This window comes from Neoarius graeffei, chromosome 27 (assembly GCF_027579695.1).
Source record: "Neoarius graeffei isolate fNeoGra1 chromosome 27, fNeoGra1.pri, whole genome shotgun sequence".
In the NCBI taxonomy this organism is placed as follows: Eukaryota; Metazoa; Chordata; class Actinopteri; order Siluriformes; family Ariidae; genus Neoarius; species Neoarius graeffei.
The window spans coordinates 21,184,413-21,210,480 of NC_083595.1; the positions used below are offsets into that span (position 1 = coordinate 21,184,413).

At 42.7% G+C, this 26,068-nt stretch overlaps 1 protein-coding gene across 1 annotated transcript in view; it reads left to right on the forward strand.

Annotated features, from left to right (window-relative positions):
• The window catches only part of ptpn5 (protein tyrosine phosphatase non-receptor type 5), a 418,366-nt gene that overhangs the window by 300,598 nt on the left and 91,700 nt on the right, over positions 1-26,068 (forward strand). Inside the window, exon 10 of the mRNA XM_060911789.1 lies at positions 7,679-7,839. Coding sequence (XP_060767772.1) covers positions 7,679-7,839 — 161 coding nt within the window. The remainder of the gene's footprint in view (positions 1-7,678; positions 7,840-26,068) is intronic.

Sequence of the window (26,068 nt, forward strand, 5' to 3'; positions counted from 1 at the left end):
CAGTGGGGTCACTCTTCCCCTCTCACCGCCCACCCGGGAGCTCGGAGGACCCTGGACTTCCTGAAAAGACGCTTCTGGTGGCCTAACATGGAGCAGGAAGTAAGGTCATTTGTCCTGTCCTGTGAGGTTTGCACCAGAACCAAGAACCCACGACAGCGTCCCCAGGGTCTCCTGCATCCTCTGACCATTCCCCGGCGTCCCTGGTCCCACGTGGCAGTCGACTTTATCACGGGTCTCCCTGAGTCACAAGGTAACACGGTCATTTTGGTCTTAGTTGACAGATTCTCCAAGGCCTGCCGCTTCATACCACTGTGCAAACTCCCCTCTGCTCTTGAAACTGCGAAACTTTTGTTTAATCATGTCTTCCGAGTCTTTGGTCTTCCACAGGACATCGTCTCAGACCGAGGGCCCCAGTTCTCCTCCCGAGTGTGGCACGGGTTCTGCAAGGTCATCGGAGCCACTGCCAGCCTCTCCTCTGGGTTTCACCCACAGTCCAATGGTCAGACGGAGAGGCTCAACCAGGACCTGGAAACCACCCTGCGAGGCCTGGCTATGGATAACCCGACATCGTGGAGCACCTGGCTGCCATGGGCGGAGTACGCCCACAACACCCTGCAGTCATCGGCCACCAAGCTGTCGCCATTCCAGTGCCAATTCGGGTTCCAGCCACCTCTGTTCCCGGACCAGGAGGAGGACGCGGGGGTGCCCTCGGTCAACCAATATGTGAGACGGTGTCGCAAGACCTGGAGCAAGGTCAGGAAGACCCTCATACAGACCTCCAGAACCAACCAGACTCAGGCCAACCGCCATAGAAGACCTGCACACGCTTTCCGCCCTGGGCAGCGTGTTTGGCTGTCCACTAAGGACCTTCCACTGCGGGTGGAGAACCGCAAGCTTGCTCCTCGCTACATTGGCCCCTTCAAGGTGGTGCGCAGGGTGAACCCTGTCTCCTACCGGCTCCAGTTGCCCCGGACTCTGAGGATCAACCCCACTTTCCATGTTTCCCTGTTACGGCCCGTACTGACGTCTACGTATGCCCCTGCCCCTAGGAACCCCCCACCCCCCCGCATCTTCCAGGGGCAGACTGTGTTCACTGTGAATCGCCTGCTTGACTCCCGCCGGGTCCGCGGCGGGTTGCAATATCTGGTGGACTGGGAGGGCTATGGTCCTGAGGAGCGCTGCTGGGTTCCTGCTCGGGATGTCCTTGATAAAGAACTATGTCGGGACTTCCATTCGGCCCATCCGGATCGCCCTGGGAACGTCAGGAGACGCTCCTAGAGGGGGGGGTCCTGTTAGGACTAGGACTGTTTTGGCCTCTAGAGGCCGCTGTTATTTCCTTTTCATGTCGTGTTTATTTTGGCCTCTAGAGGCCGCCACTGTTCCTGTGTCTTGTGTTTGTGTTAATTGCCTAATTATCTTCACCTGTGTCCTTAATTAGTTTGTCTATTTATACCCCTGAGTTCAGTCCTCTTGTCACGGAGTCTTTGTGCTGTTATGTTTATCTCCAGTTTCCTTTGTACTGTGTTTTTTGATCTTCTTAGCTTTTGTATTTTTGCACTTTGCTTTTCTTTTGGATTATACTCTTTGGTTTTTTTTTTGTCTTTTGTTTTGCCCTGTATATAGTGTATATAGTTTAAATAAACCTTTTGATTCTTTTTCTACTTCCGCCTCACGCCTCTGCATTTGAGTCATCCCCCTGGTGGCCTAGTGGGGGTTTGCTGGATTATCACACCAACGAACCAGGTTCGAATCCCAGCAAAACCCTAACAGTATTGGCTGCTGAGCCATAAATGAAACTACCATAATCCAGTACAGACCTTATTAGGCCAGTGTATATTGACCTCAAGGCAAGTCTATTTGCTCCCCAATCTGTACCACATAGGCATCGCATCACATTAAGGACTTTTTTACATCTTTCCAACATACTATCAATATGCAGTGCCCATGACAGCTTTTGGTCTAGCCACATGCCCAAATACTTAAAAGAGTTAACCCTTTCCAGTTCTAGACCAGATATTGCAATTTTAATGTCTTCCACCACCTTCTTTCTAGTAAAGATCATTGTTTTTGTTTTTTGCACAGAGATTCTGAAGCCCCATCGAATGGCCCATGTCTCCACCGCAGTGACTGCCTGCTGAATTTTCCTGCCCACAAAGTCAAGATTTCTCCCTCTTTTCCACAGGGCACCATCATCAGCGTATAGGGCAACCTCCACATGGTTCTCTACTTCGCTAAAAATCCCATTTATCATTATGGCAAACAACAGGGGGCTGACTATGCTTCCTTGTGGAATGCCATTTTCAGTTGCATAGCTCTGACTAAATACACCATTTATCCTAACCTTAATGGTTCTGGCTGTTAGGAACTCCCTGATCCAGATAAACGTTCTCCCCTTAAACCCCATTTTTTGCAGCTTAATCAGCAGGCCCTCTTTCCACATCATGTCATAGGCTCTCTCAATATCAAAGAACACAGCTACAACATTCTCCCTGTTTGCCTGCGCTCTCCGTATAGCGTCCTCTAGGACCACTAATGGGTCCATTGTGCTTCTGCCCCTTCTGAATCCACTCTGGTAGCCCTGTATCAAACCTTTCGACTCAATTATATAGCTCATTCTGTCATTTATCATTTTCTCCATAGTCTTTCCCATCTGTGAGGTTAGAGCTATTGGCCTATTGGGACTTGCGGGTCTTTGCCAGGTTTCCTAATAGGAATAATGATGGACTCTTTCCATGCTTTTGGAATTACTCCCTCTGTCCAAATTTTATTATAGAGTGCCAATAGCACTTCTTTTCCCTTATCTGTTAGATTTCTCAACATGGAGTAGCATATCCTATCCCCCCCCAGGAGAGGAGTTGCCTAACTTCCTAAGAACTTTATTCAGTTCAGTAATAGTGAACAGTGCACTCACTTCCCATCCTATCACATCCGTACTGTCCTCTGTTCTCACACTTTCCAGCTGATGATTCTGTACCATCTCATCTCTTGCCATCCTTTCCTGTTGGGAGAGGTTTTCAGAGCTATGAACTTTGCTCAGCGTTTGGGCTATAATCTCTGCTTTTCCAATGTCGGTTGTAATTACAGTATCCCCATCTAACAATCCAGGGTATCCATATTGCTTCCCACTCCCCTTAATCCTCTTTATCATACCCCATACTTTCCCCACTGGTGTATCCTGCCCTATCGAATCGCAGAACTTTCTCCAACAATCTTTCTTGGCCTGTCTGATGGTTCTCCTCACATTTGCCTGGGCCTTTTTAAACAAAACCAGATTCTGAAAATTATGAGTTCTCTTCAACACTCTAAACGCTTTATTTTGCGCTTTAATTGCCATTCTACATTCGTTAGTCCACCAAGGGACAATCCTACCTAGGCTCCCAGGTTTCGTTTTAGGGATTGCTGCTGTAGCTCCTCCGACTATGCCAGCACTAATCTGTAAACACAACTCTTCTACATCTCCATTTGTATCTACTAGGGACAGTAGAGCATCACTGACCTCTCTAAATTTTTCCCAGTCAGCTTTTCCCAGAATCCACCTCTCACTGTGAACCACTTGCTTCATTCCCACTTCAATTTTAATTGGGAAGTGGTCACTGCCCACTGCATTAGCTCTCAGCACTTCCCACCCACACTTGTCTGCCAATGTTGCTGTAACCAGCGTTAAGTCAATTGCAGACTCTGTCCCTCTTGCTATATCCATTCTAGTGCCTGACCCATCATTTAGACATACCAATTCTTCCCTATCCATAAATTCTAGAATTACATACCCATTACCATCACTCTTATCTCCCCATAATGAGCTGTGTGCATTAAAGTCACCACACCATATCACTCTCCCTTTTGTATCCTCCCAAATTTCCTCCAACTGACTCAATCGTAATTGCTGACATGGGTTGTAGAAATTAATAATTTCTATAGATTCTTTCCTTATCCAGACCTCTATCATTTACATATTCTAATTCTTTCCCTCTTTTGACCTCCCTATACTGAGTGTCTGTTCGTATAAATGTCATAACTCCCCCACCCCTACCATAATCTCTGTCTCTCCTAACTGACGAGTATCCTTTAATACAGAAGTCAAGCTTAGGAATCAGCCAGGTTTCTTGGATGCAAATAACACTGGGTTTCACACTGAGCTCATCAACATATTTCTTAAACTCTTGTCCATTTTGTATTAGACTCCATGCATTCCATTGCAGAATGACAATACCCATTATCCAGTACCACCACATCCTTGAGCTCGAGGTATGTCATCAGTCAGATTTAGAGCATCTCTGACCGCTTCCCACTGCATATGAATACCTAGGAACTTACTAGCTCCTTTAACTACGTATTGGATTTTCTTAGTTCGGCTATCAGTTTGGGCTGCACAGTTGATAGCATAAGCCATAAATAACACAAAGTCGTTTTTAGGTACAATAAGCATCTCTTCCTTGATAACTTCGCATTTCCTACATTGTTCACTTACTCTGGTTCTCTCAACTGGTTCTGTTTCCACCTTCCTGACAGCCTTCGTCGCTTCTGCATAAGTTATGCCATGAGTGACTTTAACTCTCTGTACCTCTCGTATCCTTTTATTCACTTCACACCCACCGTAGGCTGAACTGTGTTCACCCCTAAGGTATTAGGCAGAGACCCGTCCACCCGTAAATTTGACGGGCGATTGCCGATTTCAACGGGCAAGTATACACACAGACGGATACTGAAACGGACGATAATGCCGAAAATTTTCGCACATGAATACTCCCACATGTCATCCGATAAATCCAGTTATGTTCCGCCCACACACGGACTGGCCATCGGGAGTAGCGGGAGTTTTCCCGGTGGGCTGGTGGTTCAGCGTGGGCCTGCGGAGAAAAAAAAAAACAAACAGTTGCGCGCTGGCCTTTAATATGATAAGCAATGTTAACAGTTTCTTTAACAAACTGTTAACATTGCTTATTACAGTTGCGCGCTGGCCTTTAATATGATAAGCAATGTTAACAGTTTGTTAAAGAAACTGTTAACATTGCTTATCATATTAAAGGCCAGCGCGCAACTGTTTTTTTTTTTTTTTTTTTCTCCGCTGGCCCACACTGAACCACCGGCCCACTGGGAAAACTCCCGCTACTCCCGATGACCAGTCCGTGTGTGGTTCCGCCATCATTTACAAATCGTAAGAAACACAGTTTAATACGAAAAATACTGAAAACTTGAAATGAAAAATCAGAATATTTCATCGTTTCCGCCATTTTGGCCCGCACTGAATCTTGTAACATGCGGACTGAATAAATCGCGAATTCTGATTGGTCGAAAATTGCCAAACACCCTGCGTTGTAGTTTCCTCTTTCTTGGCGGGAGAACCGCATTTTTTTTTGCTGACTCACTCTTCTGGATCAAGATGAATCCCAACAAACGCCCCAAATTGAATGTGACAAAAACTGATTCGTTTTTCCACAAAAAGACAGAAAAGGTATGTGTGATACATTGATTAACAAGGGGGGTTCATTGGGGTATGGTAAAATAGAATACTGTTGGTTTTTTTTTTATTAAATACTGTAACTAGATCAAAAGATTATATACAATTCATTGTTGTTTATTTTCTTTTCACTTTTGTTACCAAATCAAACACCATACATACATCTGATACATTCAGGAGTGAAACTGAAAAAAATACAAAGTAAAAATATGCAATATTTCTGATCAAAAATTACACGCCATTTCACCCTGAAAATGTCCTAGAATGCAGGAAATGAAGTCTAAATTTCAAAAATTTTCTGGGGGGGCATGCCCCCAGACCCCCCTAGAGGGACTTCGCGCCTGCGGCGCTCGTCTTCGCACCTGCGGCGCTTATCAGGATTATATAAAATATTATTTTTGACTGGTAAATTTCTTTTTCTGCCTAATACCCTATTCACCCCCACAGTTACAACACTTTAGTTTTGCATCCTTATTACATTGACCATACTCGTGTTCTTCACTACATTTACTACACCTCTGTTTCCCTTTGCAAACCGCCGCAACATGCCCAAACCGCTGACATTTAAAACATCTGAGGGGAGGTGGGACATACAACCTCACTTCATAGCTCATGAATCCAATAAACACCCTCCTGGGGAGTAGGGGTTCATCAAAAGTTAACACGATAGATAGGCTATCCGTAAGTGCTCCATCTCGTTTGGTTTTCAACCTCTTAGCCTCCTTAACCTTGACATTTCTGATATTAGATTTGATAATATCCACAGATTCAGCTAATGGGATACCTGAGATTACCCCTCTCACCAGCTTCTTATCATGTGCCACTGTACACTGAACTCTATGGCCATTTAACTTTTTCACCGTGAATGCGCGCTTTTGCTGTTCTTCATTTTTGCACATGATTAATAGCCCACTTCTTATTTTCTTTGCGCTCACCTCCCCAAACTCCTTTTGTAACGCGACGGTAAGCAGAGATGGACTCCATTCGTCGAAATTGGCACCTTCCTTTAGCAACTTCACAAGTACTTTGTACTCCACAACTTTACTATCAACTTTTGCCTTTTTCTCACCATCAGCAGTACTGTGCCCCTTCCCGATTTTGCGTTTAGTTCCTGATGTACTCCATGGACCTTCCAGATTTACCAAACTGTCAGTTTCAAACCTCCCGCTAACATCCATACCCTCATTTTCCACCTCACTGCCTGACGCATCACTTCCTACCTCCTGACCATTCCCAGCCCAGCTGCCACCAACCACCTGCATGCCACCACGTCCTCCACTCCTCTCAGCCATCCTCCCCCACCAGCACCCCTTCCTCACATTGGAGTCGAGAGTGAGAGTGGTTTATATAGGAGGGGGCTAACTGAGGAAATGAGTGTCAGCTGTAGTTAATTTCCAGGAGACAGAGGGCGCTGTGAGTCTTGGGAATTGTAGTCTTGAGTGTCCATGTTTGTAGTTCGAGTGTCAACAGCAGGCTTACTGACACACACACACACACACACACACACACACACACACACGTGTTATAAATAAATAAATTATATATATGTGTGTGTGTGTATGTGTGTGTATAAAAAAAAAAAAAAACATCCAGTGACTGGCAGATTTGTGGGCAGAAAAGCCTTTTTGATGACAAACATCAGTGGAGAATGGCCAGACTAGCTTGAGCTGATGGGAAGGCTCACTCATATAACCATTCTTTACAACTTTGAAGAGCTGAATATAAGATTGCACAACACATCATATCTTAAGGCAGTTGGGCTTCAGTTGAGTGCAATAAGTTCCAGGTGACATGTTAAAATAAACATTTTGGAATTACCATTAATTTCTCCAGATTTGAACACTGAAAACTGTCCTCTTATTTGAAGAGAAAAGTCCATTTGCACAATTCTGAGAATATAAAGGAAATAAATTATTCTGAGTATAGATCCTTCTAGCCATGTCTTCAAAATGTTAGACATTACAGGAAGTGGCTTATGGTTGTTCAGTATTGGGTAGGCACCACAAAAATATTTAAATGTAAGGATGCAAATAATTTTGAAAGTAATATTTTATTTAAAAATCTCTGCTTCATCAAACCTTTTGTTTGAAAAAGAAAAAAAAGTTGAAATAAGAAATAAAACATTACTTTTTTTTTTTTACAGAATCTTTCTGTTTGTCTCCTGTTGCACTTCCTAAATAATGTTGGCATAGATGTGTGTGTGTGTGTGCGCATGTCTAGCATGAAGGTGAGGAGCGCAGTCTCAGGCACTACTGGTACACATCATGGCCAGATCAGAAAACTCCAGATAAAGCCCCACCTCTTTTACAATTGGTCCAAGAAGTGGAGGAAGTGAGGAAACAGGCTCCACCCTCTAGTGGCCCTGTGACTGTTCACTGCAGGTACCCTAACACCATGGTGCTATTTAGCATGTTTATTAGTTCATGAAAGTCCTTAAAACCATCACATACAGGGGGTGGACAAAATAATGGAAAAAAAAACAGCTTAAATGTGAAGAGTCTCATATAAGCTTAAATGCAATTTATGAGTATGTTTACTCAGCATTTTTGATATCAAGAAAGAAAACACACACACAGTGTGTGTGTATATATATATATATATATATATATATATATATATATATATATATATATATATATATATATATATATATATATATATATATATATATATATTAGTTAGTTAGTTAGTTAGTTAGTTAGTTAGTTAGTTTACACAATGGTAAGTAAAATGAAACCTTAATTATTAGATTTTGCATTGTTTATTGCAAATGTGTCACAAGCTTGGATATTATTATTATTATTATTATTATTATTATTATTATTATTAATGTATTGATGCACCATCTGTTGCATTTCTTCGTTTAAGCTGGAAGGTCTTTCCACCTAATTTCATTTGACTCGCACTTGTATCGAAACACACTGATATTGTATCGACACCCCCTCTGACACACACACATACACAGACAACTGATCTCCTACCTAATAGGGTTGGTTTGGTACCAAAATTTTGGGTTAGGTGTGGTGCCTGGTATGGTAGAATGGTAACGTTACTAGTTCGGTACCCATGCAGTAAAGAGAGAAAGAATGAAACAAACAAACACAGAAACTGATGAACATCTGAATAAACATCAAAATTTGTATTGTTTAAACACTGCATTAAAGGAGTGAAAGCATTCACATACTGCTTCTGTCTGTCTGTCGGTGACAAGTGTAGAAAGAATGATTTATAAGTAGGCTAATTTTACAAACATTTGACTTCAGTTATTTCTATAGCCTCATTATTCTTTTATATATGAATTCATTAAGGAGTAGACTACTAATTAGGGTAAGGCTACATTCAGACTAATACATTTTCATTTTCAAGTGAAAATGATCTCCATCCAGACAAGCGTTTTAGCTCTGGATCAGAAATAATCTCCGTCCATATTAACACGCCTGAAAATGCACATGACCATTCACCGACACTGGGCATACATTTGCTGGTATAAACAGCTGATGCCATTTGTTTTCTTCTGTGAAGGGCCATGTGATAGGAGTGTGGTGAATCAGGGAAGGATATGTCATAAGACCCAATCAGGAAGCAAACATGGGTGTCTGCACTGTCATTTCCAAATAAATCTGTTTTCACCTATCAACACTAAAACACAACCCCAGTGTTTGCAAACTAAAATGGGGCTAGCAGCATTTGCAAAAGTCTCCATTTTAGGGGCTTGAAAACTCCAGAGTAGTGTGGATGCCAGCCGTAAACAGAGCAAATGTGATATGTTTTAAAACTAAAACGTGTTAATGTGGATGTAGCCTAAGCCAGTGTTTCCCAACCTTTCTTGAGCCACGGCACATATTTTACATTTGAAAAATCCCACGGCACACCACCAAACAAAAACATCGCTATATATATATATATATATATATATATATATATATATATATATTAGTGCTGTCAAAAATGTCGCGTTATTAACGCGTTAACTTGACTCAATTTTAACGGCGATAATTTTTTTATCGCGAGATTAACGCTCTGTGACATGATGCCACGCCCCACACAGCCAGAGTCCTCTGCCCTCCCCCGAAGAGCCACGGTGCTCGGCTTAGGTTTCGTTTTCCCATCGGCGGCTCCAGCCCCACTTTGCAGTGGCTGTGAGAAGACGTGTTATGCTCTGCAATAAAAAAAAAAAAAAACATTGGTACAACCAGTATTCAAACTATGCCGATATTTTCGGGGGGTCCCTTTATTCCCTTGGGGGGGTGCTTGCGCTTGTCTCAGAGCGCGGCTCTCCATCGCGCGCTCACTTCGGATATGCAAATGCTTCCCGTTACACACGATTGCTATGTCAATAAACATCATTTTGACAATATTTTAGAGACCCCCCAACATTTCCCAAGTCATGTTTTCAAGGGATCTCATGTCTGTTTCAGGGGATCTCGGATCCCCCGAGTACCCCCGTAGTTCGAACGGTGAGCAAGCCCATTCATTTTTTTTATGCTGATAAGAGAATTACAATGGTTTTTCATGTGACAAAAATGTGCGATTAAATTGCGATTAATCGCGAGTTAACTATGACAGTCGCGACATTAATCGCGATTAAATATTTTAATCGCTTGACAGCACTAATATATATATATATATATATATATGTGTTAGGGTTTTGCTGGGATTCGAACCTGGTTTGTTGGTGTGATAATCCAGCAAACCCCCACTAGGCCACCAGGGGGATGACTCAAATGCAGAGGCGTGAGGCGGAAGTAGAAAAAGAATCAAAAGGTTTATTTAAACTATATACACTATATACAGGGCAAAACAAAAGACAAAAAAAAAACCAAAGAGTATAATCCAAAAGAAAAGCAAAGTGCAAAAATACAAAAGCTAAGAAGATCAAAAAACACAGTACAAAGGAAACTGGAGATAAACATAACAGCACAAAGACTCCGTGACAAGAGGACTGAACTCAGGGGTATAAATAGACAAACTAATTAAGGACACAGGTGAAGATAATTAGGCAATTAACACAAACTCAAAACACAGGAACAGTGGCGGCCTCTAGAGGCCAAAATGAACACGACATGAAAAGGAAATAACAGCGGCCTCTAGAGGCCAAAACAGTCCTAGTCCTAACAGGACCCCCCCCTCTAGGAGCGTCTCCTGACGTTCCCAGGGCGATCCGGATGGGCCGAATGGAAGTCCCGACATAGTTCTTTATCAAGGACATCCCGAGCAGGAACCCAGCAGCGCTCCTCAGGACCATAGCCCTCCCAGTCCACCAGATATTGCAACCCGCCGCGGACCCGGCGGGAGTCAAGCAGGCGATTCACAGTGAACACAGTCTGCCCCTGGAAGATGCGGGGGGGTGGGGGGTTCCTAGGGGCAGGGGCATACGTAGACGTCAGTACGGGCCGTAACAGGGAAACATGGAAAGTGGGGTTGATCCTCAGAGTCTGGGGCAACTGGAGCCGGTAGGAGACAGGGTTCACCCTGCGCACCACCTTGAAGGGGCCAATGTAGCGAGGAGCAAGCTTGCGGTTCTCCACCCGCAGTGGAAGGTCCTTAGTGGACAGCCAAACACGCTGCCCAGGGCGGAAAGCGTGTGCAGGTCTTCTATGGCGGTTGGCCTGAGTCTGGTTGGTTCTGGAGGTCTGTATGAGGGTCTTCCTGACCTTGCTCCAGGTCTTGCGACACCGTCTCACATATTGGTTGACCGAGGGCACCCCCGCGTCCTCCTCCTGGTCCGGGAACAGAGGTGGCTGGAACCCGAATTGGCACTGGAATGGCGACAGCTTGGTGGCCGATGACTGCAGGGTGTTGTGGGCGTACTCCGCCCATGGCAGTCAGGTGCTCCACGATGTCGGGTTATCCATAGCCAGGCCTCGCAGGGTGGTTTCCAGGTCCTGGTTGAGCCTCTCCGTCTGACCATTGGACTGTGGGTGAAACCCAGAGGAGAGGCTGGCAGTGGCTCCGATGACCTTGCAGAACCCGTGCCACACTCGGGAGGAGAACTGGGGCCCTCGGTCTGAGACGATGTCCTGTGGAAGACCAAAGACTCGGAAGACATGATTAAACAAAAGTTTCGCAGTTTCAAGAGCAGAGGGGAGTTTGCACAGTGGTATGAAGCGGCAGGCCTTGGAGAATCTGTCAACTAAGACCAAAATGCCCGTGTTACCTTGTGACTCAGGGAGACCCGTGATAAAGTCGACTGCCACGTGGGACCAGGGACGCCGGGGAATGGTCAGAGGATGCAGGAGACCCTGGGGACGCTGTCGTGGGTTCTTGGTTCTGGTGCAAACCTCACAGGACAGGACAAATGACCTTACTTCCTTCTCCATGTTAGGCCACCAGAAGCGTCTTTTCAGGAAGTCCAGGGTCCTCCGAGCTCCCGGGTGGGCGGTGAGAGGGGAAGAGTGACCCCACTGGAGAACCTTGGCCCGGGCTTGATGTGGGACGTACAAGAGGCCTGGTGGCCCCGTCCCAGGACCGGGGTCCTGGCGTTGGGCTCGTCGGACAGCCTCCTCAATACCCCAGCGGACAGGGGCCACAATCCGGGACACAGGGATAATAGGCCCGACTTCATTCTCCCTGTTAGTGGCAGAGAACAGTCTGGACAGTGCGTCAGGTTTGGTGTTCTTGGAGCCGGGGCGGTATGAGAGGGTGAAGTCAAACCGACTGAAAAACAGGGCCCACCTAGCCTGTCGAGGGTTCAGTCTCTTGGCTTGCTGGAGGTACTCCAGGTTCTTGTGGTCAGTCCAAACCAGGAATGGATGTTGTGCTCCCTCCAGCCAGTGCCTCCACTCCTCAAGGGCCAGTTTGACCGCTAGCAGTTCTCGATCCCCCACATCGTACCGGGACTCAGCAGGACTCAGGCGGTGGGAGAAGTAAGCGCAGGGGTGCAGCTTTCCTTCCGAACGTTGAGAGAGCACCGCGCCGACACCACTGTCCGAGGCGTCCACCTCCACGATGAATGGTTGGGAGGTGTCCGGGAGAACCAGAATGGGTGCCGTGCAGAAGCGGTCCTTGAGGTCTTTGAACGCCTTTTCTGCCTGAGGAGACCAGCCATAAGATCCACCTGTCCCTTTGGTGAGGTCAGACATGGGTGCTGCCACAGAACTGAAGTTCCTGATGAACTTGCGGTAGAAGTTAGCGAATCCTAAGAACCGCTGAACCTCCTTAACGGACTTGGGAGTAGGCCAATCCCGGACGGCCAGGGTCTTGGCAGGGTCCATTTGGAGTTGGCCTGTCCGTACAATAAATCCCAGAAAGGAGACCTCGGGAACATGAAATTCGCATTTCTGGGCCTTGGCGAACAGATTGTTCTGTAGCAGCCTCTGGAGAACCTGGCGGACATGGTGGCGGTGCTCCTGCACGGTCTTGGAAAAGATAAGGATGTCGTCGAGGTAGACAAAAACGTATAGGTTAATCATGTCCCTTAAGACGTCGTTGATTAGGGCCTGAAAAACAGCTGGTGCGTTGGTGAGTCCGAAGGGCATCACCTGGTATTCGTAGTGCCCAGACGGGGTGTTAAAGGCAGTCTTCCACTCGTCTCCCTGTCGGATACGGATGAGGTGGTATGCGTTCCGTAGGTCCAACTTGGTGAAGACGGTGGCGCCTTGGAGCAGGTCGAAAGCTGTGGACATCAGCGGAAGGGGATATCGGTTGCGCACAGTGATCTTATTCAGGCCCCTGTAATCAATACATGGTCGGAGCCCCCCATCCTTCTTGCCGACAAAGAAGAAGCCGGCTCCAGCAGGTGAAGTGGAGGGTCGAATAAACCCAGAGACCAGGGCATCTTTGAGGTATTCCTCCATGGCCTTGCGTTCTGGCTGAGAGAGTGAAAACAGTCTGCCACGAGGAGGGGTAGTCCCAGGGAGCAAGTCGATGGCACAGTCGTAGGCCCGGTGCGGAGGAAGAACGGCGGCCCTGCTCTTGCTGAATACTTCCTTGAGATCCCAGTACTCTGTGGGAACTTGAGATAACTCGGTGAGATCAGGGGGCTCGGCAGGAGACACAGGAGAGCTAGAGAGCAGACAAGAGGCATGGCATGCAGGGCCCCATTCCACAACCTGGCTTGTTACCCAGTCTATGCGAGGGTTGTGGCGAATAAGCCAAGGAAGGCCTAGAATAACTGGGAACTCAGGTGAAGGAATCAGGTGCAGGGATATTTCTTCCTTGTGACCTTGAGACTGGAGGAAGACTGGAGAAGTAACTTGAGTGACTCTTCCATCACCTAACGCTTGGCCATCGAGGGCAGACACAGACAGAGGGACTTCAAGAGGTGCAGTAGGTATATTGATGCTTTGGGCGAAGTGAATATCCATAAAGTTCCCAGCCGCCCCTGAGTCTATCAAAGCTTGACAAGAGTGGACAGACTCACCCCAGGAGATGGAGACCGGGATGTAGATTCCTTGGCCAGGGAGTCCGGGAGAGAGGGTAGGCCCCGTCACAACCCTCCCTCGGCTGGACGGGGCGGTCCTTTTCCCAAGAGTTCGGGACATGATGCTCGGAAGTGACCAGGCTTGCCACAGTAGATGCAGCACTTGTCCCTCCTTCTGCGCTCCCTCTCAGATGCGGAGAGGCGAGTACGACCCACTTGCATGGGTTCTGGACAGTCACTGAAGGAGGTAGACGGTCTCCAGGTAGAGGTAGGGAGGCTGGGGGGGCTCAAGGCTTGGTGGCGTTCTCTCATCCTGTTGTCCAGACGAATAGCATGTGAGATGAGGGTTTCGAGGTCACTTGGGCATCCAATAGAGGCCAGACCGTCCTTGATGGGGTCAGACAGACCATGGTGGAAGGCTGACACCAGGGCAGTCTCGTTCCATCCACTTACTGCTGCGAGTGTTCGGAACGAGATGGCGTAATCTGCGACGCTTCCTCCTTGCCGGATGGACATGAGCTTTCGGGCTGCGTCGGTACTGATGTCTGCCTGATCGAAGACCCGAAGCATCTCTTCAGAAAACAGCTGGAAATCAAAGCACTCAGGTCCCTGTCTTTGCCAGATAGCAGTAGCCCAGGCTCGCGCCTTACCAGCTAATAAGGTGATCACAAAGGCAATCTTGCGGCGATCCGTAGTGTAGGTGGTAGGCTGAAGCTCAAAGGTGAGTTGACACTGGGTAAGGAACTCTCGGCACTCACTGTGCTTGCCGTCATACCTCTGTGGTGCAGGAAGGCTGGGTTCGCGAGGTGAAGAAGGCAGCATTGCAGGAGGCACTGGAGCAGGAGTGGGAGCTGGATCAGGAGCAGGAACTGGATCAGGAGCAGGAGATGCAGGCAGAGATGTCAGCTGTGCCAGGGTTTTCCCAATTTGCTGAAGCAGTTCCTCGTGGCGAGCGAGGGCCTCACGTTGGCTGGTGAGCGTACGTCCATGAGCGTCCATGGTCGCTCCGAAGCGTGTCAAAGCTGCCATAATTCCCTGAAGGTTGGCCGGGTAGACAGTTGAAGCAGCCTCTGCTGAGTCGGTCATGACGGAGTCTTTCTGTTAGGGTTTTGCTGGGATTCGAACCTGGTTTGTTGGTGTGATAATCCAGCAAACCCCCACTAGGCCACCAGGGGGATGACTCAAATGCAGAGGCGTGAGGCGGAAGTAGAAAAAGAATCAAAAGGTTTATTTAAACTATATACACTATATACAGGGCAAAACAAAAGACAAAAAAAAAAACCAAAGAGTATAATCCAAAAGAAAAGCAAAGTGCAAAAATACAAAAGCTAAGAAGATCAAAAAACACAGTACAAAGGAAACTGGAGATAAACATAACAGCACAAAGACTCCGTGACAAGAGGACTGAACTCAGGGGTATAAATAGACAAACTAATTAAGGACACAGGTGAAGATAATTAGGCAATTAACACAAACTCAAAACACAGGAACAGTGGCGGCCTCTAGAGGCCAAAATGAACACGACATGAAAAGGAAATAACAGCGGCCTCTAGAGGCCAAAACAGTCCTAGTCCTAACAATATATATATATATATATATATAAAGCCAAAGCCAACGGGGAGGGGGGGATACCCCCCCAGGAAAATTTTGAAAAATAAGGCCTTACAAACTCAGGGTTCCGCGGGTCCTTAAAAAGTCTTAAATACAACTTTCAGTTTTCAAGGCCTAAAAATGTCTTAAATTGTTTGGAATGACTGGAATTTTCAAAAGGGAGGTATTAAATTTAATATTGGACCGAACGAGTGAAATGTCTCCATCCGGTTTGGGGTATTTTTTTAACCTTAATTTTAAAAGTGACCAGCGTAGCTTTTGGGAGCAGCATTGGTTCTGTGCATCTTCTATGCATTCTGTAGATCAAGAGCTAATGTTAGGAGGCTACTGGAGGAAGTGCGGTGTGGTGCGGTGGTTGTGAAGAGTGAGAGATGCGTAGGTAGCTTACGCGGGCGCTAGAAAGCGTTGATAATTATGGGAAGATGTCTGTTTAACGACAAGTGGTTGGGGGATGACAAATACCCCCAAAATAAGGAAAAGAATCGTTTGCGATAAAAAGCGCTGGATCACACAAATGTGTTTAAAGATGATAACGCAGCGCTGGGGACACGGCGGACTGGGAAACTGGTTTTTCACGGACACGAGGCGCGCGCGCGTGTACAGTATGTTAGAGGTCAAGCATTCCGGAGTGAAACGCAGGGGGGTTCGCGCATGCGCACAAGAGTCAGGTGGAAAATGGGACTTATAGGAAATACTACTACTAAATAATAATGATTAGCATCATTATTTTTACATAATTAACATTGTTTATTGTACTAAGTTTAATATAGATATATAAACAACCTTTATTTCAAAACTCAATTAAAAAGAACTCCAGAAAATACAATAATTCTAAATATAGTACAATATAAATAATTTGCACAAAATGTTTTTTAGTTTTATTACTTATCGTCTACAACAGTGTTTTTAATATAATAATAAGAATAATATTAACAACCATTAATAATAATTAGTAGTAATAGTAATTATTGATTATTAATCATTACTACTTATGAATTAGTGATTAATAAGTACTAGGGATTATTAAATGTTATAAAATTAAGTTATTAAAATTATTACAAATAATTATTAAAAGTAGTAATTGGTAGAATACAAACAAATACTCATGGATTATAGATTTTTTTTAAATAGTGAACATTGATATAAAATAACTGTACTACTACTACTAATAATAATAATAATAAACAACAATACTAGTAGTAATACTTGTTGTTTATGTTATTATTATTATCAGTTCAGTTGTTATCAATGTTCACTATTAAAAACAAATTGTCTATAATCCATGAATAATTGTTTGTATCACTACTACTACTACTACTACTAATAATAATAATAATAATAATAATAACTACTTTTTTAATAATAATTTTAACTAATCTTAGAACTCAATTTTATAGCATTTTAATAATCACTACTTATTATTTATTAGTATAATTTAGTAGTTGATGATAATTACTACTTATTATTAAATTATATTTTGATAATCACTGCTTATTAATTAATTAGTAATAATACTTAATTATAATAATTTCTACGCTATTCATTATTAATTAATATAGCTAATAAGTAGTGATTATTAAAATGTTATAAAATTGAGTTAATTTTTTAAAATTATTATTAAAAATAGTTATTAATAATAATAATAATAATAATAATAATAATAATAATACAAACAATTATTCATGGATTATAGATAATAATGATTATTTTTGAATAATGAACATAGATATAACAATTGCACTGATGATAATTAGTTTAGTTATTACAACACATTGATAAATATTGATAATGGTTATGAAATGTGACAGTTGTTTTTCTGTGTTTAATGTAACGCTCTGATGATTGTATGACTGCATAAACAGGTTTATGCTGTTACCTGCTATAATGCAGAAGATACTCGAGAACTTCCTCAGCCAGCTGTATACTGTATGACACTCAGACTGATTTTGCTGTCAGACACAAAATCACGCATCATCAAAGATAATCTTTGGGGATTGAAATAATGCCAGCTAAGGTTGTTCAGCTGGTTCTACTTGCCGTTTATTATTTTCGTTTTTGAAGTGATTCATGGTGTTTTCTCCAGTAAACACCAGTCTTCTCCTTGCTGCTACAGTAGTTCTGCAGGCCCAGAACACACGACTTTGCTTCAGCTGTTTGCATGCCTAATAGTTGCCATTGATGCACCCTGTTGTTCACCAATTGTGTGCATTCTTCTTAAGGTTTGTAAAAAAACTATTGCAGAAAAGTTTTAAGTTGTCGTATTTATCATTTTCTTTGTCATGGTACAGTCTTAATTTTTCCATTTAGAGGTCTTGAAAAGGTCTTAAAAGTCTTTAAATTTGTACTTGAAAAATGTGCAGATACCCTGAAACTACTTTTCCTGCAATCAGAGCTGTAGTAGATAAAAAAAAATCTGTTGTCTTTTTTATATATTTACATGAAAATATGTTTCAAATCAATAGGAGTATTGTTTGAATTCAAAATAAAATCACATTCTACATTCAAGGGTATGGTTATAATTTATGATCAACAAAAATGACAAACTAAATTCACATTAAACTTAAGTTCTATTAATTATCAAAATGTTCATATATTAAATAAAATTTCTTAGGGTGACTGACCTTTTCTCCCCATGTCCTCATTAGTTGCATATGATTTCTTCAAGAAGTCTTTTGAAATATTTAAGTTTTCAAAACTGTCAGCATTAATTCAGATTTACTGACTATCTATCATATACATGTTCAATGTATTAAATCAAACAAATGCTAAGTTTATGGGATAATGTCTATGTACACTTTATACAATTATTTATAGTTCACAGTCACTTCTCATTTTCATTTGATCATTTCGACTTCTTCAGCTTTTTGGCCAAAGAAAAAAGCTTGTCAGTCCTCTCTTTTGTAAGAACTGTTATGACTGGCTATCATGCTCTCGCCATCGATGTTTTGTTCAATTACATTGTAGATAACACGTATTCTACCACGAGACTTAGCGAGACTAAAGATAGCGAAAATGTAAACATGGTACATCGTCGTAGGAATTAATTACGCTTGAGTATCACGAAGGAACATACACCAAACCCCCTCAATAAATGAAAAAAAAAATCTCAAAGGATTTGGCATAATATAAAAAGGTCGATTTTTACTCAGAAAAAGCGGAAATCCGCCGAAAAGCGGAACACTCTCATCCCTGCTATCGCTATCACCGCTGTCACACCCGAAGCATCACTAATTCTATTGTTTGAATGGCAACAGGTAGATACACAGGTTAATTAGCTACCTGCTGCCATCTATTGGAAGAGTATTTAATTGTTCTGCCGGTCACTATACGTCGCTGGCATAGACGAACGAAGACAAATTATTTGCAGTAAATAAATAATTTTCAGAACAATTAAGTGAAATTGAATAATGTCCCATGGTACACCTGATGATCTCTCATGGCACACTAATGTGCCACGGCACAGTGGTTGGGAAACACTGGCCTAAGCACTATCATCACAGTGTCTGGCTGCCAGCTAGCCTCATGTACAGTAACTTTAGGTCAGCTAAACTTACAAGCAGGCTAGTCTGTTAGCTAGATTCAGGATGGGAAATACTGTGAATAAGTTGACCATGGACAAAGTTCGGTGTTAGGTTTTGATCTGTCTGTACAGAAGGAGGTTGAATTGAAAAAGTATCATCGAGGAATGCAGACCTCTGCCACCAAAGAGATTCTGCCTCACAGATATCTAGGAGATTCTGCCTCATGGATTGACCTGGGAGCAAACACTTACTGACACAAAGGACTTTGTGAAGGATTTAACTTCACCAAGACAAGTACGAGTAGCAATCAGGACCGCCTGTACCAGTTTCAAGAACAACTCAAACAAATATCTCTATCATTCAGTAGCGATCATTTAGAGAATCTTATTTTCAATTTATTTATGTGATCATCATGTGCACCTTCAATTCCTGCAATTATTTGTACAAATTGTACATGCAGTACATGCATCAGATGGTTCATCAGGTTAGACATATTGTCTCCTTCCATCACACATGACTTGAGGCACCATGTGCACAAAGTGGAGAGGTGGAGTCCCCACAATAAACTGAGAAACATCTCTGAGCAGCTGTGTCAGCGACAGTTTGCTCCCAAACATAAATATATAGAGCAATTGGATTAGACCATTTGTTTGCATTACTAGAGGTTAAACATTAAAATAAATCAACAATTACATTATTCAGTTAATACATGGTCCCAGACAAAAATATGATCCTGCCCAACCAGGCAAGTAATTTTTCATTTTCATTCTGTGCTCCTGACATAGCGTATTTTACTTTCCTCAGACATTTGGGCAATTGTGATTTGTTGAACCCTGCTTTTCAGTAGTCAGTCATAATGAAATGCCTCAGTCTGGTTTTTTTTTAGGCCTACTGGAAATTGTAGCTGTATATAGATAACCACTGACTATTCAGTTCAAGAACTGCACAGTCATGGGAAAATCAAAGTAAACCTTCCTCTATTTCTTTTTTTATTTTTTTAAATCAGTGTCCAAATAACATGTTGGATCCTCACCAATTTCTATGAACAAACAAATAATCTCAGGTTGCAACAAAATACACAACAGATTTCGATACATAGCCTTTTTTTCCCCAAATATTCAAATTCAATATTCAAATATTCAAATATTCCAACATTCAAAAACAAGGTAGGAAAAACCTTCCACAATCATTAAGAGAGTAATTAGCAGACAGATGTTACTAATGAAATGCATAGGATTAGTTATTACCAATAAATGTGACTACCTCTATAAACTATGAACGTTTGGCACTTTGGTGTTCTGGAGCACTCAAGTGTGGGTGTCTATATTATGCCAAAAAGAAAGGACATCTGTCATGACTGTAGAGAAGCAATTGTTACTGCCCATCAATCTGGCAAGGGTCATCACCAAACAATTTGAAACTGACCATTCTACATTGAGAGGGATTTTTACAAAAGGAGAGCCTTCAAGGCAGTTGTGAATCTTCCCAGGTGTGGGCATCCCAACAAATTCAGTCCAAGGTCAGACCGTTTAATACTTCAACATATGAAGAAAAACCAAAGAGCTACATCATGGGATCAAGAGGCCTTTGTAAGCACATTAAATATTTATGTTCAGGACAGCACAATCAGAAAGTATTGTTAAGAAAAAGCCCCTTCTTTCCAAAAAGAATATGGAAGCATGCCTTAGGATTGCAAAATTGCATCTGAACAAACTACAAAAGTTCTGAAACAATATCCTTTGGACTGATGAGACCAAGGTGGAGATGTTCGGTCATCATGCACCATGTATGATTGGCATGCACAAACAAACAAATAAACACAGCATATCACCACCAACACATATCAATTGTCAAGCATGGTGGAGGAGGGGTGATGATTTGGTCTTGTTTTGCAGCCACAAGGCCTGGGAAACTTGTAGTCATTGAGACAACAGTGAGCTCCATTTTATACCAAAATATTCTTGAGACAAATGTAAGGCCATCTCTCCAGCAGCTTACACTGAGCTGAGATTGGGTCATGCAACAATACAATTATCCTAAGCACACCAGCAAATCAACATCTGAAAAGCTAAAGAAGAAATAAATCGAGGCGTTAGGACTGCCAAGTCACAGACCTGAACCCTAGCCATGAACCCCATTGAGATGCTATGGCAGGATTTTCAGAGAGTTGTGTATCAATAAATGCTCTCAAACATCAATGAATTGAAGCAATGTTGTAAGGAAGAGTGAGGCAAAGTTCCTCTAAAACAAGAGACATAATCTCCTACAGAAAATATTTACTCGTTATTGTTGCTAAAGCTAGTTGTACATTACTGAATTACTCTTATTGTACTTATTTTTTTCTGATCTGGTTTCTAAATGTCGGTTTACTTTTTGCAAAAAATGACTACATATTGAAATTTGTTGTTGTCATCTGTGGTTATTTGTTTGTTTATAGAAGTTTGTAAGGACCACACAATTGTTATTTATGCTCTAATAAATAAAAAAAACATAGAATCGAAGGGGGTGTACTTTCTTAATTCCACTGACTGTATTTCTTTCTTTTCATTGACCAGTTACAGTGCTCAGCATAAATGAAAAGTAACATTTTAAACAATATCTCAATGAACATAAACAATTTAAAAAATGTTGACAAGACAAAGTTTAATATAACATCTGTTTAACTTATAACGTGAAAGTACGGTTAATAATATAACTTAGATTACACATTTTTTCAGGTTTTACTCAAATTAGGGTGGTGCAAAAATGAGTACACCCCACAACAAAAACTACTACATCTAGTACTTTGTATGACCTCCATGATTTTTAATGACAGCACCAAGTCTTCTAGGCATGGAATGAACAAGTTGCTGACATTTTGCAACATCAATCTTTTTCCATTCTTCAACAATGACCTCTTTTAGTGACTGGATGCTGGATGGAGAGTGATGCTCAACTTGTCTCTTCAGAATTCCCCAAAGAAAATAATTTCTTTACACCACAAAGGTGAAGGCTACAAGGAGATCTGCAAAGCTTTACTTATCAGTCAGAATACTGTAGCAAAAATGGTACAAAAATTTAAGAAAGATGGAACTGCAACCATTTCACAGAGACATCCAGGTCATCCACAGAAGTTAACACCTCTACAGGAGCGTCTTCTGATGAGAAGGGTTGAAGAAAATCGGCATGCAAGTTCACTGCAGTTATCTAAAGAAGTAGAAAGCCAAACTGGGGTGACTATTTCTTGTGACACTGCAGAGGAATGGCATGCATGGATGCTGTCCACGAAAGAAGCCTCTCCTAAAGCCCAGGCACAAAAAAGCCCGCCTAGAGTTTGCCAGGGCCCATGCTGACAAAGATGAAGACTACTGGGACTCTATACTCTGGAGTGATGAGACCAAGATAAATATTTTTGGAACTGATGGCTTCAAAACTGTATGGCATCGCAAAGGTGAGGAATACAAAGAAAAATGCATGGTCCCTACAGTGAAACATGGTGGTGGCATTGTTCTTATGTGGGGCTGCATGAATGCTGCTGGTGTCGGGGAGCTGCATTTCATTGATGGCATCATGAATTCACAGATGTATTGCTCTATACTGAAAGAGAAGATGCTACCATCACTCTGTGCCCTTGGTCGTTATGCACTTTTCAACATGACTTAACACACATCTAAGGCCACTGATGGATTTCTGAAGAAGAACAGGGTGAAAGTGATTCAGTGGCCAAGGACCCGTATGTCCCCTGATCTGAACCCAATTGAACACCTATGGGGAATTCTGAAGAGACAAGTTGAGCATCACTCTCCATCCAGCATCCAGTCACTAAAAGAGGTAATTGTTGAAGAATGGAAAAAGATTGATGTTGCAAAATGCCGGCAACTTGTTCATTCCATGCCTAGAAGACTTGGTGCTGTCATTAAAAATCATAGAGGCCATACAAAGTACTAGATGTAGTAGTTTTTGTTGTGGGGTGTACTCATTTTTGCACCACCCTAATTTGAATAAAACTGAAAACAATGTGTAATCTAAGTTATATTATTAACCATACTTTCACGTTATAAGTTAAACAGATGTTATATTAAACCTTGTCTTGTCAACATTTTGGAAATTGTTTGTGTTCATTGAGATATTGTTTAAAATGTTACTTTTCAAAGGGGGTGTACTCATTTACGCTGAGCACTGTATACATTTTAGCTGGAGAGAGTTTCCTTGCTTTCCATCCACCCATCTGGAACTGCTTGTCCTGTAAAGGTTCATGGGCAAGCTGGAGCCTTCCCAGCTGACTGTGGGCGAAAGGCAGGGTACACCCTGGACAAGTCGCCAGATCATCGCAGGGCTGACACATAGAGACAAACAACCATTCACACCTACAGTGGTGCTTGAAAGTTTGTGAACCCTTTAGAATTTTCTATATTTCTGCATAAATATGACCAAAAACATCATCAGATTTTCACACAAGTCCTAAAAGTAGATAATGAGAACCCAGTCAAACAAATGAGGCAAAAATATTATACTTGGTCATTTATTTATTGAGGAAAATGATCCAATATTACATATCTGTGAGTGGCAAAAGTATGTGAACCTTTGCTTTCAGTATCTGGTGTGACCCCCTTGTGCAGCAATAACTGCAACTAAACGTTTGCAGTAACTGTTGATCAGTCCTGCACACCGGCTTGGAGGAATTTTAGCCCATTCCTCTGTACAGAACAGCTTCAACTCTGGGATGTTGGTGGGTTTCCTCACATGAACTGCTCGCTTCAGGTCCTTCCACAATATTTTGATTGGATTAAGGTCAGGACTTTGACTTGGCCATTCCAAAACATTAACTTTATTCTTCTTTAACCATTCTTTGGTAGAACGACTTGTGTGCTTAGGGTCGTTGTCTTGCTGCATGACCCACCTTCTCTTGAGATGGACAGATGTCCTGACATTTTCCTTTAGAATTTGCTGCTATAATTCAGAATTAATTGTTCCAGTAATGATGGCAAGCTGTCCTGGCCCAGATGCAGCAAAACAGGCCCAAACCATGATACTACCACCACCATGTTTCACAGATGGGATAAGGTTCTTATGCTGGAATGCAGTGTTTTTCCTTTCTCCAAACATAACGCTTCTCATTTAAACCAAAAAGTTCTATTTTGGTCTCATCTGTCCACAAAACATTTTCAATAGCCTTCTCGCTTGTCCACGTGATCTTTAGCAAACTACAGACGAGCAGCAATGTTCTTTTTGGAGAGCAGTGACTTTCTCCTTGCAACCCTGCCATGCACACCATTGTTGTTCAGCGTTCTCCTGATGGTGAACTCATGAACATTAACATTAGCCAATGTGAGAGAGGCCTTCAGTTGCTTAGAAGTTACCCTGGGGTCCTTTGTGACCTTGCCGACTATTACACACCTTGCTCTTGGAGTGATCTTTGTTGGTTGACCACTCCTGGGGAGGGTAACAATGGTTTTGAATTTCCTCCATTTGTTCACAATGTGTCTGACTGTGGATGGGTGGAGTCCAAACTCTTTAGAGATGGTTTTGTAACCTTTTCCAGCCTGATGAGCATCAACAACGCTTTTTCTGAGATCCTCAGAAATCTCCTTTGTTCGTGGCATGATACACTTCCACAAACATGTGTTGTGAAGATCAGATGTTGATAGATGCCTGTTCTTTAAATAAAACAGGGTGCCTACTCACACCTGGTTGTCATCCCACTGATTGAAAAACACCTGACTCTAATTTCACCTTCAAATTAACTGCTAATCCTAGAGGGTCACATACTTTTGCCACTTACAGATATGTAATATTGGATCATTTTCCTCAATAAGTAAATGACCAAGTATAATATTTTTGTCTCATTTGTTTAAGTGGGTTCTCTTTATCTACTTTTAGGACTTGTGTGGAAATCTGATGATGTTTTCGGTCATATTTATGCAGAAATATAGAAAATTCTAAAGGGTTCACAAACTTTCAAGCACCACTGTATGGTCAATTTAGAGCCACCAATTAGCCTAACCTGCATGTCTTTGGACTGTGGTGGAAACCAGGGCACCCGGAGGAAACCCACACAGACATGGGGAGAACATGCAAACTCCACACAGAAAGGCCCCTGTTGGCCACTGGGCTCAAACCCAGAACCTTCTTGCTGTGAGGCAACAGTGCTAACCACTACGCCACTGTACCACCCCCTTACTTTCTTTATTTCCAAAATAATTTTCTTAAATAATTTTGTTGTAGGGTGGCATGGTGGTGTAGTGGTTAGCACTGTCACCTCACAACAAGAAGGTTCTGGGTTCAGGCCCAGTGGCCAATGGAGGCCTTTCTGTGTGGAGTTTGCATGTTCTCCCCGTGTCTGCATGGGTTTCTTCTGGGTGCTTCGGTTTCCCCCACAGTCCAAAGACATGCAGGTTAGGCTAACTGGTGGCTCTAAATTGACTGTACAGTAGGTGTGAATGTGAGTGTGAATGGTTGTTTGTCTCTATCTGTCAGCCCTGCGATGATCTGACAACTTGTCCAGGGTGTGGGTGCTATTGGTCTTATGTGATCAGTCTCATTAAATCAGTCTCATTAAAATCAGTCTCATTAAATAATACTATTAATTTTGGTGTTTAATGATAAATTAGCAAACAGCTAGATTATGGTATATTCCAAATTATTATGATCACTACCGATGCAGCAATAATGTATTACTTACCGTATTACATAGACAGCCAATAGCACTCATATACACTTTGGAGTTCTTTGAGATTGTGTGACTTCAGAAATATATAGTAGCAACAACAGACACACTGTTTAACAGAATAATTGAATTTATTATAACAATGATAAAAATGGGTAATAGCAGTTTAAAATACATTCAATAAGTTCAACATCGATATATACAGTGAGGTGTGTATGTGTGTGTGAGAGCATGTGTGTGTGTGTGTGTGTGTGTGTGTGTGTGAGAGCATGTGTGTGTGTGTGTGTGTGAGCGAGGAGAGAGAGAGGGAGGGGTGCAAGGCAGAGAGAGGAGGAGATGTTTTCCTCTTTACTGCTAAGCAAGCGACTGAGTTCTTAGGGTGTGTCCCATGTGTGGCTGTGCACTGTGAAAAAGGGGGGGAGCGCAAGGTGGAGAGGAGGAGAGAGAGAGAGTTTGAATATGTGTGCAGG